Source organism: Drosophila subobscura, chromosome J (genome assembly GCF_008121235.1).
Source record: "Drosophila subobscura isolate 14011-0131.10 chromosome J, UCBerk_Dsub_1.0, whole genome shotgun sequence".
Classification (NCBI taxonomy): Eukaryota; Metazoa; Arthropoda; class Insecta; order Diptera; family Drosophilidae; genus Drosophila; species Drosophila subobscura.
Genome location: NC_048532.1, coordinates 22226942 through 22243565, shown reverse-complemented (window position 1 = coordinate 22243565; position 16624 = coordinate 22226942). Strand labels below are relative to the sequence as shown.

Genomic DNA, 16624 nt, shown 5'->3' with positions numbered 1-16624 from the left:
GTGTTTACATCCGCGAAAACACGCGCCGCCGCGCCATGGCCACGAAAGTAGACATTAAAACTAATTCACTGTCGCTGCTGGACGCTGTTGAGGGGCAGGAATGCTATATACCCTGGCAGGAGTATCCACTGACAATTACCAAGAGCTACTGGTGTCGCTGCACCCTCTCGAATGGCAGCTCTGCCATCTGTTGCGTGCTGCGGCGTGCCGGCAGCGAAAGTTGTTGCTTTCTGGGCAACTCAGTGAGCTCCTCGGCCGAGTTCTCGGCGACAAATCAACGCCTGATCCGCATCGAGTCACTGACACTGGTGCGCAATGTGACAAAGGTCTCGTGTGTGATCTTTGCCACCGAAATGTTGCACGAGAAACAGCCGCAACTCGAGGTGGAGGAGCTCCGCGCTGATATTGCAATCTTCCTGCGCGACCTCGTGCTCGAGAAGGGCTGCTACGTGAGACAGGAGTACATGAGCAGCAGGGGCATAGACACAATCCACATACTGGATGTCCCCGAGGTGCCGGACAATCATTGCTTCACATTGGACAGCATTCACTCAGTGATCGAGATTGTCGATGTGCGTCTGGCCATGCCCAAATCTCTGCCAACTTGCACGCACTACCTGACGGATAGCTTTGAGCAGCCCATGGCCGCATTGGAGCAGCTGCTGGTGACCTCAAAGCGTAGCTTGCTCGCCCATCGATTCCCCACGACGGCTCTGATTGTGGGTCCCGTGGGCTGTGGCAAGAGCACGCTGCTGGCCAGATTCCTGCAACGAAACGCCTGCAACTGCTACTACATCACCTCCTCCAAAGTGATGAGCTCCCAGCCAGGCGGCACCGAACAGGAGCTAAGGAAAATCTTCCAGGCAGCGCGCGCATTCAAAGGGAATATGCGGCCAACCAGTAAGTCAATGAGAGAACGAAGTCCGCTCTGGCTTGGCTAAGTAATCATTTGGTTCCCCGTTCAGCACCCATTGTGATAGTCATTGAGGATCTGGAGCTGCTGTGCGCCGCCTCAAGCAACTCTTCGGGCAACTCGAACAATTCGTTGCGCATTGCCGCGCAGCTCTACAAACTAATCGACGAACTGGATCCGGGCATCATTTGCCTGGCCACCACCAGCCAACCGGACCAACTGCACGAGCATGCGCGTCGTGCGGGTCGCTTTGGTCGCGAGATTACCCTGGAAATGCCCAGCGAGCAGGAGCGTGGCAGACTCATAGCAGCCTGGTGCCAGGAGCATCAGCTGCCGCTGCCCCACGGGAAGCTGCTCGATCATTTGGCCAAGAATACGCAGGGATATTTCATCTCGGACTTAAACCTGCTGCTCAGCCAGGTGCAGAAGGAAGTGATGCTCCACCAGCAGCCAAATTTGGCCAAAATCTACCTCAAGTGCCTGAAAAAGTTGTGTCCGAGTGGCTCGCGTGCCACGAGTGTGCGCGTGGAGAAGATGACGCAGGGCTTTGAGGCAATCGGCGGCATGGATGCGCTCAAGCGCAAGCTGGAGGCGTCTGTGATCGCCGGGCTGCAGCATGGCGAGGCCTTTGCACGCCTCGGCCTCAGCCTGCCCAAGGGTGTGCTGCTGTATGGACCGCCAGGCTGTGCCAAGACCACCATTGCCAAGTGCCTGGCCAAGGAGGCCAACATGACATTCATAGCCACCTCCGCAGCGGAGGTTTACTCCCCCTATGTGGGCAGTGCCGAGCGTTACATCACGCGGATGTTCAACACGGCACGCAAGAATGCGCCCTGCCTCATATTCCTCGACGAAATTGGCAAGTGGCAGTCCAGTCATCCAGCAGAAGGGTTTCCTCGATGTTTTCATGCTCCCTTCCCATTGCAGATTCCCTGGTGGGACGCCGCACGGTTTCCGGCGGAGGCGGTGGCCAGGTGCAGCTGAGAATCCTCTCCACGCTGCTCACAGAGATGGACGGCATTGTGGGTGGCAGCAATGAGAAGCACATACTCGTGGTGGCCGCCACCAATCGTCCCGAAATGATTGACGATGCCCTCCTACGTCCCGGACGCTTCGATCAGCTCATCCACGTCCCATCGCCCGATTTGAAATCCCGCCTGGCGTTGCTGCAGCTGCACGGCGAGCGGATGCCATTCGATGAGCAGCTGGATCTGGCCACCATCGTGCTGCACACCGAGGGCTACTCTGGCGCGGATCTGTGCAATCTGTGCAACGAGGCGGCCATTCAAACCTTCCAGCGCGACCCACAGGCCACAAAGATTGAGATGCAGGACTTTGAGAAGGTCATGTGCAAGCTGAAATCATCGCTCACACGCAGTCAAATCGATGCATACTATAAGTTTGCCAATAGATCTCAGCAATTAAAAAACAAATAACCAAAAATGTTCAAATACGAGCCGTGTCGCGCGCGTCACTGTGCTCGACAGCGGCTGCTGGCAATCGATAGATGCTATCGCAAACAGCTGCTCTGCTCGTGCGATATACACACATGTGTATATATCGCTGGAAATAGCAAAACAAAGACAACGATAGGGGAAAAGTTAACGCAATTAAAAAAAGCGACAAATAAAACAGGAACAACAAATTGCAGATAATCGCTAAAACATTGACGAAAAAGCGTGAGTCATTTGGTGGGCCAGGGTAGAGAGAAAGAGCTTTCGTGTCAGTATGGCGGATCCCGCAAAAGAAGCCGCACCGCCAAGCTACGAAGAAGTCATGAATGCCTCATCGCAGGGTAAGGAGTGGGGGGGATAAGCAGCACCGGGAGACAAAGAAAGCCACCAACAGATTCTAATCAGCAAACCTTTTCAGCAGATGCTCGCCTCATTGCGGGCGTACATCATGGACTGCCAACGGCACCGCCCCCCAACATGCACATGCCCACATACGGTGCATTCGAGACGACGCCCGTTAGCGTGGTCATCCAGCCGCCGCAGGTGGCGCTGCCCACGGAGATCATAGTGATTGGAGGCTGTCCATCCTGTCGCATTGGCTACCTGGAGGACACATTTTCGGCGCTGGGACTATGCTGCGCCATCTTCTTCTTTCCCGTGGGCATACTCTGCTGCCTGGCAATGAAGGAGAAGCGCTGCACCAATTGTGGGGCAGTGTTCTGAAGGGAAAGGAGACCATTCGTTGAAAATCCAAGAAGGATTTACTTGTTTTACAGTTACACACACATGACCTATATATTCCTTAAACACACACAGCCACGGACAGACACACACACATATACACATTGGAAGGACGGATTTTGATATCACAAAAGCGAAACTCTTCGTACGTTTTATTATTGTTAATCGTTAGACTAGAACACACAAATCATTAAATATTGTATGTAAATAATTATGAATCATGCCAGACCATGTATTAGTGTGTATACATACAGATGTATATATGTATCAGTGTGTGTTGTTGCATTCCCATTAGCAACGTTGTCGAGGCGCGCTTCCGTTTAAATCAATTGAAATATAATGGAGGGGCGGTCTTGAATTTATGCCGCGCATTTTTCGCCAAGCACATGGAAACAGCGGAGCAATGGAACGACTAGAGGATACCCTAAAGGCAGAGAGCAGAGAGAGAGATTTGATAGGATAAACCCTTCGCCGTACATGTGTTTAAATCTCCTCCCAACTCAATTGCACTGCCATCAGATGTGTCCACAAATCACACGATTTATCCTACGTTCTGTTAACCCTCCAGCCTGCAGCTAATCTACCCGAAAGACTCTTTTCATGGGCACACAGGGCACATCCGTCGTGTCAGCATCTTGGAAGTCAACAGTCGCGAATCTTCATTGCCGTCGAGATGTCCAGCGCTTGGACGTTGCTGTCGCTGCTGCTGCTGCACTTGTCCGATCTCGGAGCAGCCTCTGCTCCACGACACAATGTGGTGATGGTCATCTTTGATGATCTGCGTCCAGTGCTGGGTGCCTATGGCGATCCACTGGCCAGCACACCGCATCTGGATGCATTTGCACGGGGCGGACATGTGTTTACGCGTGCCTACAGTCAGGTGAGGATTTACCACAGCTCTCCCACTGCTACCCACTGATAATTCCCTTCCCTTTCCGCAGCAAGCTCTATGCGCACCCAGTCGCAACTCTCTGCTCACGGGCCGGCGACCGGACACGCTCCATCTGTACGATTTCTACAGCTATTGGCGCACTTTTGTGGGCAACTTTACGACGCTGCCGCAGTACTTCAAGCAGCACGGATACCACACCTACAGCTGCGGCAAGGTCTTCCACCCTGGTCTGTCCTCGAACAACAGCGATGACTATCCGCTGAGCTGGTCCGCGCCAGCGTTCCGTCCGCGCACCGAGCAGTACATGAACTCGCCCGTCTGTCCCGATCGCGAGGGCGTGCTCCGCAAGAATCTCATCTGTCCGGTGCACCTGCAGACACAGCCGTACAAGACCCTGCCGGACATTGAGTCCGTCGCGGAGGCTCTGCGCTTTGTGGAGTCGAGAAAGAGCGGTAGCGACAGTCCCTTCTTTCTGGCCCTTGGCTTCCACAAGCCACACATTAATTTCCGCTTCCCGCGGCAGTTCCTTCAGCGCTTTCCGCTGCAGAAGTTCTTCAACTACACGGAGGACAGCCTGAAGCCAGCGGACATGCCCGCCGTCGCGTGGAATCCCTACACAGATGTCAGAGCCAGGGACGACTTTAAGCACTCGAACATCTCCTTTCCCTACGGACCCATTTCGAGGCAGCAAGCGGCGCAGATTCGTCAGGCCTACTACGCCTCGGTGGCCTATGTGGATGATCTGTTTGGCAAGCTGCTCGCCGGCTTGGACCTGCAGCGAACGGTGGTCCTCGTGCTGGGCGATCACGGCTGGTCGCTGGGGGAGCATGCCGAGTGGGCAAAGTACAGCAACTTCGAGGTGGCCCTGCGCGTGCCACTGATCATCCGCACGCCCGAGTTTCCGGTGAGCCAGGCCAAGAACCACACAGCCATCACGGAGCTGCTGGATGTCTTTCCCACGCTGGTGGATCTGGCGGGACTGCCACCGCTGCCCAGTTGCACGGATGCCGCAGCTGTGACTTGTGGCGAGGGCAAGAGCTTGTATCCGCAGCTCGAGGGCTTAGGCTTGGATGAGGGTGAGATATCTATTGGTTAATGCTTGAGGTTTGCTCTATCTTTTGTATCTTTTGCAGTGCCAGACTATGTGGCCTTGAGTCAGTATCCGCGTCCTGGCATGCTGCCCACAAAGCATCCAAATAGCGACAAGCCCAAGCTGCGCAACATCAAGATCATGGGCTACAGCCTGCGCACCGATCTCTACAGATACACGCTGTGGGTGCGCTTCCACGCGCTGAATTTTAGTCGTGGTAGGTGCTCCACATACTCTCCCAACTGTTTTCTATATCTTTATATATATTTGGCAGACTGGCACGACATCTATGGCGAGGAGTTGTACGATCATCGTCTGGATGCGGGCGAAGAGCTGAATCTGGTGCCATTGCCCGAATTCGATGATGTGCGACAGCGTCTGCGACGGCGTCTCATCCAGGCAGTGGATCCCGCGCTCCTCTCTCACTCTTCGCAGCATTTTGAGGAATAAATTCATAAGCTATAAAGCCAGCGGCTTGGCGGGGAGTGGGACTGTGTGGGGAATGTATCTTGTCGCCATAATTGGAATTTAATACTTCCGGTTGGGCAACGTTCATTCGCAATGCGACGCCCAATCTTCCAGCGACGCCACGCTCACACCGCGCTCCACTCTTTGCGCTCCTCTTTGTCTGTTTCTCTCTCTCTCTCTTTGAATACAATTCCCGCACCGCTCTCCGCTCTCTGCTCTGCTCTGCTCTTCGCGCATGCGTGACTTGTGCCCATTGCCTTTTTGGCTTCGTTTTTGCTGAATTTTTGTGAATGAAATTTCATTCAACGTTGGCGGCGCGCGTCGTCGTTCCGTTCGTCTCACACTGCGTTGGCGTCGACGCCCAAACAGAGAGACAGCGGCAGAGGGGCAGAAGGGGGGAAGCAAATGTTGGCCAGCTTTCATTTTCTCTGCTGGTCCGCTTCGGTTCGACTGCCGCTCTGTTGCCATGGGAGTGAAAATCCTCTGGCTCTGGTAATTAAATCTCTAGTCCATTGCCTGATCGATGCCCCATGCCACATGCCACCATCTGTTTGTGTCTCTCTGTGTGTTTTTCTGCTCTCTAATGTGCATTTTTGGTGTGGGCTGCCGCCTCATGTTGTGGATGCCCGCCGCCGCCCTCGTTGTTTGCTTCATTTTTGGCCAACATGTGGGCCGTCTATCTGGGAGGTGATTAAACTGCATTTTGGCAGCACTTTCGAACACACACAGCAGAAGGCGTGGCAGGTAGGCAGACAGTCAGGCCATAAGCCGAGCTCTAATTTATGATTCAAACATAAATATTTCTTGTATCTTACGACAATGCTCGCGACTCGTATGCTCCATTTTGAATCAACATTTTGGGGCACTTACAGATGAGCTTTGGAACAGTTTTGATGAGAGTTTGAGGTAGAGCGAGTGCAATTTTTGGTTGAAATATTCGTAGAAAAACTTTAAAATATATTTTTAGCTCAAGATTTCATTTCGAATTTAGTTTAAACAATTATTTATTAGATCCATAGATGTTTTTATCATTTATGAAAAATAAAGAAATATTTCTTATAATTTTTGCTCTTTTATCTGATTTTTTTTGGCACATTTTGGAGTCCAACAATTGTGTGTTTTTGGCCGAAAGGTTTGGTCAAAACTGTTAATCTTTAAGAGAGTCGATTTTGCCATGATTAATTTATCATTTTTTTAAAAGAAACTCATAGAAAAACTCCTAGTAAATCCCAGATAAATAATTAGCAGTTCCAACTGCTAAAAGTTCTCCAAGTTAACTGTTTAAATTAATAAACTTTTAACCGAAGAACTCTCTGTCTCTCTCTTTAAGGCTTTCTGGGCCCACCTTTACTCTCGTTTCTACTTTGTTTTCCTTCTGGGCCTCTGCTATCATTTAGCATTTGCTTCCACCTACCATAATTTATTTTTAACGTTAGCATTTCCGTTGTGGGCTTTCCTCTCCATTCATTTTCTTTACCGTTGCATTGTTGACAGCCCGGCCAGCCCTTTCCCCTGCCGTTGCCCCCCGCTTTTCTTTCTTTAATTCGCGCCAAGTTGCTGCCCTCCCCAGAGCTCTGCTTATGGGTGGAGCCGCAACTCCGCCTCCTCCTGGCTGTTTCCCCCAATTTGGTTATGCATAATGCATCCAAAAGGGTGGAGCGGGAGGGTGGAGGAGGGTGACTGTTGGTGTTTGCAACGTGTGTGGGGCCCATGGCTCGCCATGCCACGCCATGCCTCGCCTCAGTGTCTGTTTCGGTTTTGAGTTTTGCGGCTAACCGCAGGAATAGTCGAATCGCGCGTGTGTTATAATAATCTATGGCACTTTAGAGGTTTAACCGATGCATAGATACAGATACACAGAGAGAGATACAGATAGATAGACAGTTACATGGAGATAGAAGCTAAAGTTAGTGACAAATGTGGCAGACCATATTGCGGCAGACTGACAGGCACACACTCGGGCTGGGCAGGCTCTGGTCTCTCAACTTCACATATTGGTGGCCATAAAGCCCCCACAAAATACCATTCACTAACCATCGAAATAATGCGAATACGAATACTCGTACGAGTGTGTACAACTTTAATTTCAATTTCGTAGGTTGTGTGCTGCTCCGAGTGCTGCCTGTTGTCTGGGTTATTTCTAAGCAAAAAGCTCCGCTATGCGTGGGCGTTTCAAACGAAAATTGCAAAAGATGCGTAGGCCGTGGTGGGGAGAAGGGGGACACCATAATCGCTCGGCGGGCAAACGGAGATGGAAGCATAGAGAGACAGCGACAGCGAACGTTTGCCGGTTCTGCTGCTGCTCCACCGAGCGGCACAAATGCGACAACAACAATAACAACACCACATGGCATCGGCATCGGCTTCAGCTTCAGCATCGAATGTGTGCCTCTGTGTGCGTGTGTGTCGTGGATATAGTTCATCAGCAGTGGCTTCGTTTCGGTTTGGCTCGCTTCGGCTTAGCTCGGCTCAGTTTGGGCTTTTTACCTACGCATTCTCGTAGTTAGTTTTCAGTCAAAGCTCTGCCGCTGCCTCCTCTGTGTAAATCGAGTTCTAGCCAGCCACACTCTCACCCTCCCTCCCTCTCCCTCTCTCTCTGTCTCTTTACTCCACTGTTTAGCTCTCTTTCCAGGCAGTGTCATAGCGCGGCGGCCTCCCGCTGTAAATACGAGAAACAAAATGCTAATTTTCGTTGACATGCCATAGTTTGGCTAATGACGAAGGTTGTTTGTTAGCTTTGTCAGTTGACTTGACGCCGTTGCCAAAAAAAAAAATAGTTGGAAAAAAAATATTAGAAGAAGAAACCAAAAGCCAGGCCCAAAAGGCAGACCGCAAGCCAAAGCCAGTAAACTGGTTACCATGTGCGAGTGAGATTTTTTCGAGTGGGTTTGTGTGGAGAGCAGGGAGTTTCTTTTGACGGAATTTCCATGAATTAATGCTGCCTGGCCCGGATTATGCTGCTGACCAACTCCAAATGTATGAAATGTCAAGCTGTGTCAAGCCAGAAACTTGTCGAACATTTCGCTAGGGAGATCATCTTTTGCTTGTATTTATAAACGGAATTTAATTCAGTAGCAAACGGCAGAATAGGCCAGATCTTGTATTTAAGACAAAAGAAATTCATTCTGCATCTAAAAATATGTTCTATGGCTTCTATGATTGTTTTTTTACAGGAATTTATCTAATAAAAGATATCCAAAGAAGTCTAATCCCAAAGATGATCTATGGCCACTTTTTGGTTTATATTTTGTTTCTATTAATACATGGATATTCTTTACTTGATTTATGGCTTGTAACACTTTAATATTTGCTATAAATCAAATGGCTGAACGTCCTATAAAAGGTTCCTCCCTGTCAGCGATCAGTGTTTTGTGTCTTTAGAAATGCGCTTTCAATATAAAGATCAGACTTTTGATATGATTTATGCCATCTAGCGGTTAGATTTGGGCCATAGATCATTTATTGATTATTTTTTCAAAGTTTAACTACAAAAGCACGGGGGGAAAACCCTTAAAAATTGACTCCATGGATACTTTAGAGAAATATAAAGCAAAAGATCAGCCATCAAATCTCATTTCACGCTGCTCAACGATCACTTTCATTCATCGTAGCTCTAAAACAACATCACCTTCAAACGAAACAATATAGAGATCATTGTTTCACCCATTTCCTGAGCACTTGTCCATATTTGATGCAAAGAAACAACCAAATTTGTGTCTTCCTACGCCCACAAGCAAAGCAATGTGTTTGGTGTACCTCTTGGCATTTGATCAATGTCAAGGCCTGATCACTTCATCAGACCATAACTACAACAGATTTTGGTATGCCTATACCCCTCTCCCCACCCACATCCGATCAACAGCCTTGGACAACAATAAAGAGAGGGACAACAAAAGCAAAGAAAGAAAGAAGAGAAGGGAAGAAGAAACGCCAAAAAAGAAATTGCTAAACAGAAAACATTTTTTGTTGAATGAAATTCACGCAAGAAGCAAAAGATCAGCCCCGATGTTGACCATTCAAGATCGGAGGATGGGATCGGGCTGCCAGAGAGCATTCATTGTTCAGCAGAGAAGACACCAAGAGGATGGCAGTGGGAATGGGAAGGGGAAGGGGAATGGGAATGAAGATGAGGACCAGACCCAGACCCCGGCCCAAAAGAAGTCAAACCCTCGTGTGCCTGTGTCTTGTAGCAACAAAATAATTTATTGAAATTCAAATTTATTATCTGCTGCTGTCGCTGCTGCTGCTGCTGCTGCTGCTGCTGAAGATGGGTTCGGTCAATGTTGTTTTTGGGTTTATTTCGGGCCAAAAAGCAAAACCAATTCAACTGGAATGCAGCAAACCCCAGCAACAATAACAGCAACAACAACAAGCGACAGACATGGCCCAGAGCGTAAAAACGAAACGAAACAATCAAGAATGAGTGTAGAAATTCCACAATGAGCCCACGCAGAGGTACGACAAGAAAAGGTAGGAGGATGTACAGATACAAACACACACATACACACACACATACATATATGTATATATAAGCTTGGCAGATCGGCATAATCAACGTTTAGCTGAACGGATTAAGCCCAGAGCAAACCCAGAGCTGCCCTTTTACATGTGGCTTAAACAAATACGAGAGAGAGAGGAGCATTTTTACTTACATTTTGTGCATGTGGGCGCGGCAGGCGTTGAAGGGTAGGTGGAGTCTGCAGCGCGCTGGGGGGGGAGGAGACCGGGCCGGACCGCAAGCATATTTTCTGAAAGAGCCAGCGGACTGTCCGTCTGTTTGGCTCTCGTCTCTCAAAAACAGGCAGCCGCTGTAACGCGTGCTAAACAAGTTTCTCGATCGGTTCCAAGAGCGCAGCCGCAGCAGCAGCAGCAGCGCGTCTTTGTCTTTTGTCTGTCTCCGCGGCATACCCTGTAAATAAACCGAGATGAGGGCATATAAGTGCGGGAATACTATCAAGGATTTATGGATATAATTTCCATATTTTTAAAGAATTTATTTTAGACCCAGAACAGTCTGAAAGCTGCAGCATACTTTTAGGAGTTTATGGAAATTAATTTAAATATTTCTAAAATTTATATTTACAGGGTAATCAATTAGTCTTTAACTAACGCTGCCTGCTATTACTGGGTTTTTCTTTTATTTTGATTGTGGGCACAAAAGGTTGAACGTAGCAGGGGGAAGAGATCAGTGGGGTACTGAGAGTGAAGCTGGAGAACGGCAACTGAGAATGAATCTGAAAGACTCTGAAAGACTGTCTGAGAGTCTCTCTCTCTCTCTCTCTCTCTCTCTGCGCGCGATATAAAAGACATTGAGAAATCGTTTTCCTTTTCAGTGATGTTGGTTCTGCTGCTCCTCCTCTACTGCCTTTTTTATGATAATAAATATTTATGCTCTTTTTGCTTTCAAAAATGTTCCTCTTTCAGAAAGAACGCGAGAGAGAGGGACTCCCTCGTCCATTGTGCTTTATTTACGGCCAAATAATTCAAATTAAGCCAACGATCTGTAAGAGCATCATACAAGCAGTATCTTTGTGTGCGAGAGTATCTGTATCTTTGGCTGAATATCTCAACACCAGAACAATGCCGCCGCAAGGGGGCTGCCGCGTGCCAAACAAAATTTTGATGAACTACAAAAATTATAAATGGGAACAAGGAGAGGCAGTCCGGCAGGCAGACCCATCTCTTGGGTCGCTGGATTGCTCTTCTTTTTGCTGCATTTTCCTGGAATGAGCATCGTTCATGGGATCGCTCGATCGTTCGATCGTTTACAATGAAATGATTTAAACATTGTTTTTGCCACTTTACGGCTTACACCTGTTTGAGTTCAAACTATAAATAACGCATGCCGTAAATACACATTCATCGAAGCAGCGAACCATCGAACCATGGCCATGGTTCCCCCAAATTTCAAATTTCAAATTTTCGAAATTTATTTTTGCTTTTCTCTGCTGCTGCTGCCAGCCCGTCCCGACCCGACCCTCCCCCCATTTAATGAGCACTCGAGGCGCCGCCAGTTTAGTGCTAAATGTTATTTCAAATATTTTCTCGGTCCATTTCGTTCATTGATTGGCGTTAAATTTGGATCAAAAATTCGTAAAGAAATGCTGAAAATGGGCATGGAATGGTCTATACTTAGATGTGGGCAGTGCTTGAGGTTGAAGATCAAAAGTTAACTGTCGGTCTGTATGGGTTTTCGGTTGAAATTTGACTAGACTAATGACTGGAGATCTTTTCTGCAGAACAGATCTTAAAACTTTTCCTTTTCCATATGCATGGATAAGTGGAAGTTTCCCCTGGCAGCCAGATCTATTGCCATATCCCACACATGTACGAGTATATCCGCAGCTTATCGGTTGAGGCAGCAAAACTGAATATATTCATTTCGCATAAATCTTGTTTTATATCTGAATGTGCTTCAATAAAAATCACACACATGGCATTGCATTTCCAATGAGCGGACGGACGGACACTCCGACAGACGGACAGCGGATGGAGGCGGCTTGCTAAGCCACAGAGGAGAGCCACTACAGCTCTACAGAGGAGATAACCCAACGAAAACTAAACATATTTAGTGGCAAAGAGGCAGCGGCAGTGGCAGAGGCAGAGGCAGCGGCGGGGCCACACAGTTGCATATTCAAAGCGGACACGGGCCAGGGCAGGCATTTAGCATACGACTCGAAACAGAACAGAACGGAGCATAACAGAACCGCAGATATAACAACATGGGGCATGTGAGGCATATGAGGCATGAGGCATGAGGCAATGCGTTGTCGGCTCGGGTCGGGGCTATATCTATCTTATGGCGGGTGCGGGTGCGGATCCGATTGATGGTACAGCCAGCAGCAGCAGTCGCAGCACCAGCACACACATCACATCAGCGGAGGAAGTGCTCTTCCGGTCTTGTAAATGAAAATATGTATTTAGTTGTTGTTGTTGTTTCTCTCTCTTTATTTTTTTCTTTACTCTGCTGTAGCCACTGCCACTGGCTGTGCTGTTGTTTTTTATTTTATTTTATTTAATTTCATTTTATGAATAGATTGCGTTACGCATACAAAAATAGGCAAACGCGGCAAATGCGACGACGGACACCGAATGCTTGTGAATGAGGGCCCAGCGGATGGAACGATGGTATATGCCATATAATATGGTATAGGATTCCAGAATGGGTCTCCACCGGACTCTTGATGATGTCTGTGTTTGTGTGTGGCCCTCGGCATGGATGGATCGCCGGATCCAACGGATCCAACATTGGTTCGCCCTGGGGCCACTAATGCTCTTTGGGGGTTTTATGTTTATCCAAATAAGCAGCAGCAATAGCGGCATTGTATAAAGTAATAGTAATCGTAGTGCCGTGCCTTGTGGGGTTTTGTTTTTGTTGTGTGGGGTGCTAATAAATAAATCGCAATTGATGTGCATACGAGTGGTATGCTTATGCGATAACCGCTGTGCAAAGGCACCTCATAGATCGGTAAATGTGTAACCCCATACTACAACAAATACTAGATACTGTGAGTTTCCACCTCGAAATCGAGAGGTGGGGCTGGCAAACTGGTTGCGAAATGCAAAAAAAGGAAGAGATTAACAGAATAACATAAATTTTTGCCTCAGCGAGCTAAAGTTTATTATTTCAAGATATTTTGATCGCTAATAGCTAAGAATTTTAGTAATAAATCATAAAGAATATGGGAATGATGGATAATCGATATTTTAATTGAACTTTTATGGATCAATTCATTAATATTGAATATTATGCCACTCCAAGTAGCTCTAAAAAATATAGAAATTTGTAATAAACGATAATTGTAATAATTACAGATAATAATCGATACATCTATCGACTTATACCATTATTCATTGCATACAAAATATCAATCCCAGCTGATACAAATATTCAATGTGGAATGCCATGCAAATCTTTCCACCAAAATGCATTCCAAGCAACGATAATTCTCAGTTTGCTTTGATGGTTGTATACTTAATCGATTGATTTCGATATTTATCGATCTTTAATCAAAGAACTCGTAGATCCCAAACACACATCTTCACTTTGCATTGCAATTGCAATGCACTTTATCCCACTCCATGGAACCCTCCAGCCCCACACCAACGACACTCACTTCGATCGCCCAAAGCTGATTCGAGCTGAGAGTAATTTTATATTCAGTGAGTGAACAACTCAACACAACACAATTCCTATTATGAATGGACTGCGTATAAAATATTTTTTGTATTTAACATTTACATTCCCATTTGCATTGATTGTGCATGACTCTATGTAATTTTAATCACAGCACTGGCACTGGCACTGCCATTCGCGTACACAAAGATACGGATACGGCGATGGAGGGTTGGGGGCGCTGTGTGCTGTGCTGTAAAAGGGATTTCCTGTTATGAATATTCCATCAACATAATTATTACATACGACTTGGAATTAACTTTACTCTTTACTCCGTAGTCCGTGCTCGTCTGAGAGGGTCCGAGACTTCAGCTTTGGCTTTGCCTTTGGGCATGGCTGAGCTTCGAGTTTGAGAGGGCCTGGGGCATGGGCCTCTGAAACTCGAGGGCATTGCCGTATACGCAATCATTTCCGCCCCATTCCAATTTTGGGGGCGCACACACTTACTGCCAGCTGTTGTTGTTGTTGTTTTCTTTTACAGTTAAGAGTTAATTAAGTTGATATTCAGAGAGGGATAAATTCGGAGAAATTAATGTGACCTCTTGACCAGATCCGGTACAATGAACAAATATCTGTGTGACGCGGAAAGATCTGACTCACAGAACTGTAAAAATTCCTTGTCGATTTGATTAATTAATTAAAGCTTAACCCTTTTGTGCGGCTGAGTGTCGGCATTGGCACAAAAACAGAAAATGTCATAAACATTTTTACACAAATTCCGGGGCGACCTTTGACGCTGAACTTGAGCGATGATTAAGCCAATCAGCCAAAGCCTTCGAACTGAAACTGGACTGGGACTGGGACTGGGACTGCACTGCAGTCTTGCCTGGCCACAGATGGACTGAGACTGAGAGGATGAGTCATGAGATGCCTCAGTGGAACGTACATACGTTTAATGACCTTAAAGGACGTACGAAATAAAAGTTCTTTGGAGATTTCTCTAGAAAAGACCAGACCCAGACAGCAGCAGCAGCAGCAAACCCAAACAGAAACAAAATAATAATAAGTGCAGAGGAGCTCCACTTCAGTCCACTCCTCTCCAAAAAGCACTGCACAGCCACGCCTCTTGCAGCAACGCAGGCAAAGCAACTATTAGCCATAATGTGCCTCGCTTGCAACAGCAGCAGGAGAGCCTCCAAAGAGCAAGAGAGAGAGAACTTCAGTGATCAGGTTGGGATGGGATGCTGTACGATCTGCAGTTGGAGTTGGAGAAATTTCTGCCAGCATGCGGCTACTGTGCACAGCCACAGCCACTCGGCGGACCAGTTTGCCACGCTGCACGCACTTAAAATCCAACCAAAGACCAAGACCAAGACGCTGGACAGACAACAGCGGACAGACGGACAGCCTACACAGCGGACACTAGCCGGAGCGGACACTTGCCGGACAGCCGCTGGAGAGGAGACGAGAAGGCTTTTGTATTTGGTTTATTTGTCTGGTTTTTTGTGTACAGGTTTTCTTTTATTCATTATTTTTTTTAAACCCAGCGTCATCGTCCGCACACACATACACTGGAACACACTGAGACACACTCGTACGGAGTGAGAGAGCAGAGCAGCGTGTAGAGCTACTGTGCTACGCTTTATGAAAACCTACACTGAACAAAATCCCCCACCAGCTCTTACAGCCAGCTTCTCTTTTGTTCGAGTGACACGGCGGCTGCGCGCACGCGCTCTAAAACCCAAAAAAAACTTGTAAAAAATTTCGTTTGAATTATTTTTGAATCAAATCGAATAATAAAGAAATCTGAGAAATGTATCTCCCCCATCCGCCCCTTTGGTATCTATAGCTGTGTGTGCAAAAAAATAAATGAATAAGAAAAGCTTTGAGTGCTTTGGGGCATTTATTATGGAGCTGTCCCCTGCCCCCTCCGCCCAGTCACTGCGCCTCTCAAAAGGCGGCTGTGGCGGCTGCCTGCCGCTGCTGTCGATTTATTATTTTTATACATATTTTTTTCTTCTTAGTTTTTTTTGTTGTAGTTTTTTATCTCTGAAAATAAACAAAACTTCAGGGCACATTCATCGCCGATCGACGATCGCCGGCTGTGTCGCACTTTTCGGCTGCTGCCGTTTTCAAAAATACTCTGCAGCAGGGGCATGAGGATTATGGCTAGGGCTTGGAGCATAAATATTTCGGGAAACATTTGCTTTGGGAAAGCTGTCATTGAGTGTCGAAAAAAGTGAAATTTGCTACGTTTTTTCTCCACTTTATACAAAATATATTCATTGAAGGTATCAAAATATATAAATACAGGTAGTGTACTGCTAAAGTGTATATCGAAGAACCTTTCGTTAAAGGTCCTGCTGTTAAAGTCCTCGGCAGAAGCAGGTAAGTCACAATTACAAATTCCGTGAGTTTACACCCGAGGAAGAGTTCCAGTTTTGAGTTACATCCAAAGGGCGGTCTTGAATCCAAGAGCCACAATGATCTCACCACAGAAGATACAGACCGAAACCCGCGGCAAAATGTGGTCCAAGTATTCAAGGGGAACTGCAGCACGGATTAAAATTAAAATTAAATATGGAAAATTACAAAACTCAAAATTACAAACTTTTTAATAGTATTTTTTTTTTTTTTTTACATTGATGAATTTAATTATTGTTTTATTTTATTTCCAAAAATAAACTGAAAATTTAGTTGTCTATCGTTTGGAACTTACTCCTCGAATGAACTTACTTCTCATTTCCCATTAGGCATACAAAACTCTGACAGAAGTTCAAATTCAATGAATATGTGATCTACAAAGTGGGAATATTTAGGGTATTCTCTGCTTCGTTTTTGTGTCTCCCGATGCTCTTGATGTTTGGTTGGTTTATTTATTTTTCTTATGCTGCATTTTCAAACGCGCCTCGTTAGCGAGACTCTCGCGCCGGCCACGGGCCAAAGTCTG

General features: G+C 47.0%; 3 protein-coding genes and 1 long non-coding RNA gene across 4 annotated transcripts; 3 read left to right on the top strand and 1 right to left on the bottom strand.

Annotated features, from left to right (window-relative positions):
* LOC117894906 (spermatogenesis-associated protein 5-like protein 1) lies at positions 1 to 2382 on the top strand. The gene is made up of 3 exons (XM_034802201.1): positions 1 to 900; positions 966 to 1772; positions 1841 to 2382. Exons 1-3 carry the CDS (start codon positions 36 to 38, stop codon positions 2347 to 2349), a joined length of 2181 nt encoding a protein of 726 aa, XP_034658092.1. The 5' UTR covers positions 1 to 35; the 3' UTR covers positions 2350 to 2382.
* Positions 2383 to 2493: 111 nt separating this feature from the next.
* LOC117894912 (brain protein I3) lies at positions 2494 to 3326 on the top strand. Its single transcript, XM_034802208.1, has 2 exons — positions 2494 to 2708; positions 2789 to 3326. The coding sequence occupies exons 1-2, from the start codon at positions 2642 to 2644 to the stop codon at positions 3088 to 3090; spliced, it is 369 nt and encodes a 122-aa protein (XP_034658099.1). The 5' UTR covers positions 2494 to 2641; the 3' UTR covers positions 3091 to 3326.
* Positions 3327 to 3617: 291 nt separating this feature from the next.
* LOC117894909 (iduronate 2-sulfatase) lies at positions 3618 to 5555 on the top strand. Its single transcript, XM_034802206.1, has 4 exons — positions 3618 to 3988; positions 4050 to 5076; positions 5134 to 5307; positions 5365 to 5555. Exons 1-4 carry the CDS (start codon positions 3782 to 3784, stop codon positions 5538 to 5540), a joined length of 1584 nt encoding a protein of 527 aa, XP_034658097.1. The 5' UTR covers positions 3618 to 3781; the 3' UTR covers positions 5541 to 5555.
* A 10530-nt stretch (positions 5556 to 16085) lies between these two features.
* Positions 16086 to 16396, bottom strand: LOC117894913. The gene is made up of 2 exons (XR_004648893.1): positions 16286 to 16396; positions 16086 to 16224 (listed from the first exon to the last, which is right to left on the bottom strand). It is a non-coding gene; the product is annotated as an uncharacterized LOC117894913 (long non-coding RNA).
* Positions 16397 to 16624: the final 228 nt, after the last annotated feature.

Excerpts from the sequence above, each read along its gene's own strand:
- LOC117894906 (XM_034802201.1), top strand. The coding sequence starts at position 36 with ATGGCCACGAAAGTAGACATTAAAACTAATTCACTGTCGCTGCTGGAC. Across the intron at positions 901-965 it reads AGGGAATATGCGGCCAACCA|CACCCATTGTGATAGTCATT; the intron begins GTAAGTCAATGA and ends TTCCCCGTTCAG. Across the intron at positions 1,773-1,840 it reads CATATTCCTCGACGAAATTG|ATTCCCTGGTGGGACGCCGC; the intron begins GCAAGTGGCAGT and ends TTCCCATTGCAG.
- LOC117894912 (XM_034802208.1), top strand. The coding sequence starts at position 2,642 with ATGGCGGATCCCGCAAAAGAAGCCGCACCGCCAAGCTACGAAGAAGTC. Across the intron at positions 2,709-2,788 it reads CATGAATGCCTCATCGCAGG|ATGCTCGCCTCATTGCGGGC; the intron begins GTAAGGAGTGGG and ends CCTTTTCAGCAG.
- LOC117894909 (XM_034802206.1), top strand. The coding sequence starts at position 3,782 with ATGTCCAGCGCTTGGACGTTGCTGTCGCTGCTGCTGCTGCACTTGTCC. Across the intron at positions 5,077-5,133 it reads GGGCTTAGGCTTGGATGAGG|TGCCAGACTATGTGGCCTTG; the intron begins GTGAGATATCTA and ends TATCTTTTGCAG. Across the intron at positions 5,308-5,364 it reads CGCGCTGAATTTTAGTCGTG|ACTGGCACGACATCTATGGC; the intron begins GTAGGTGCTCCA and ends TATATTTGGCAG.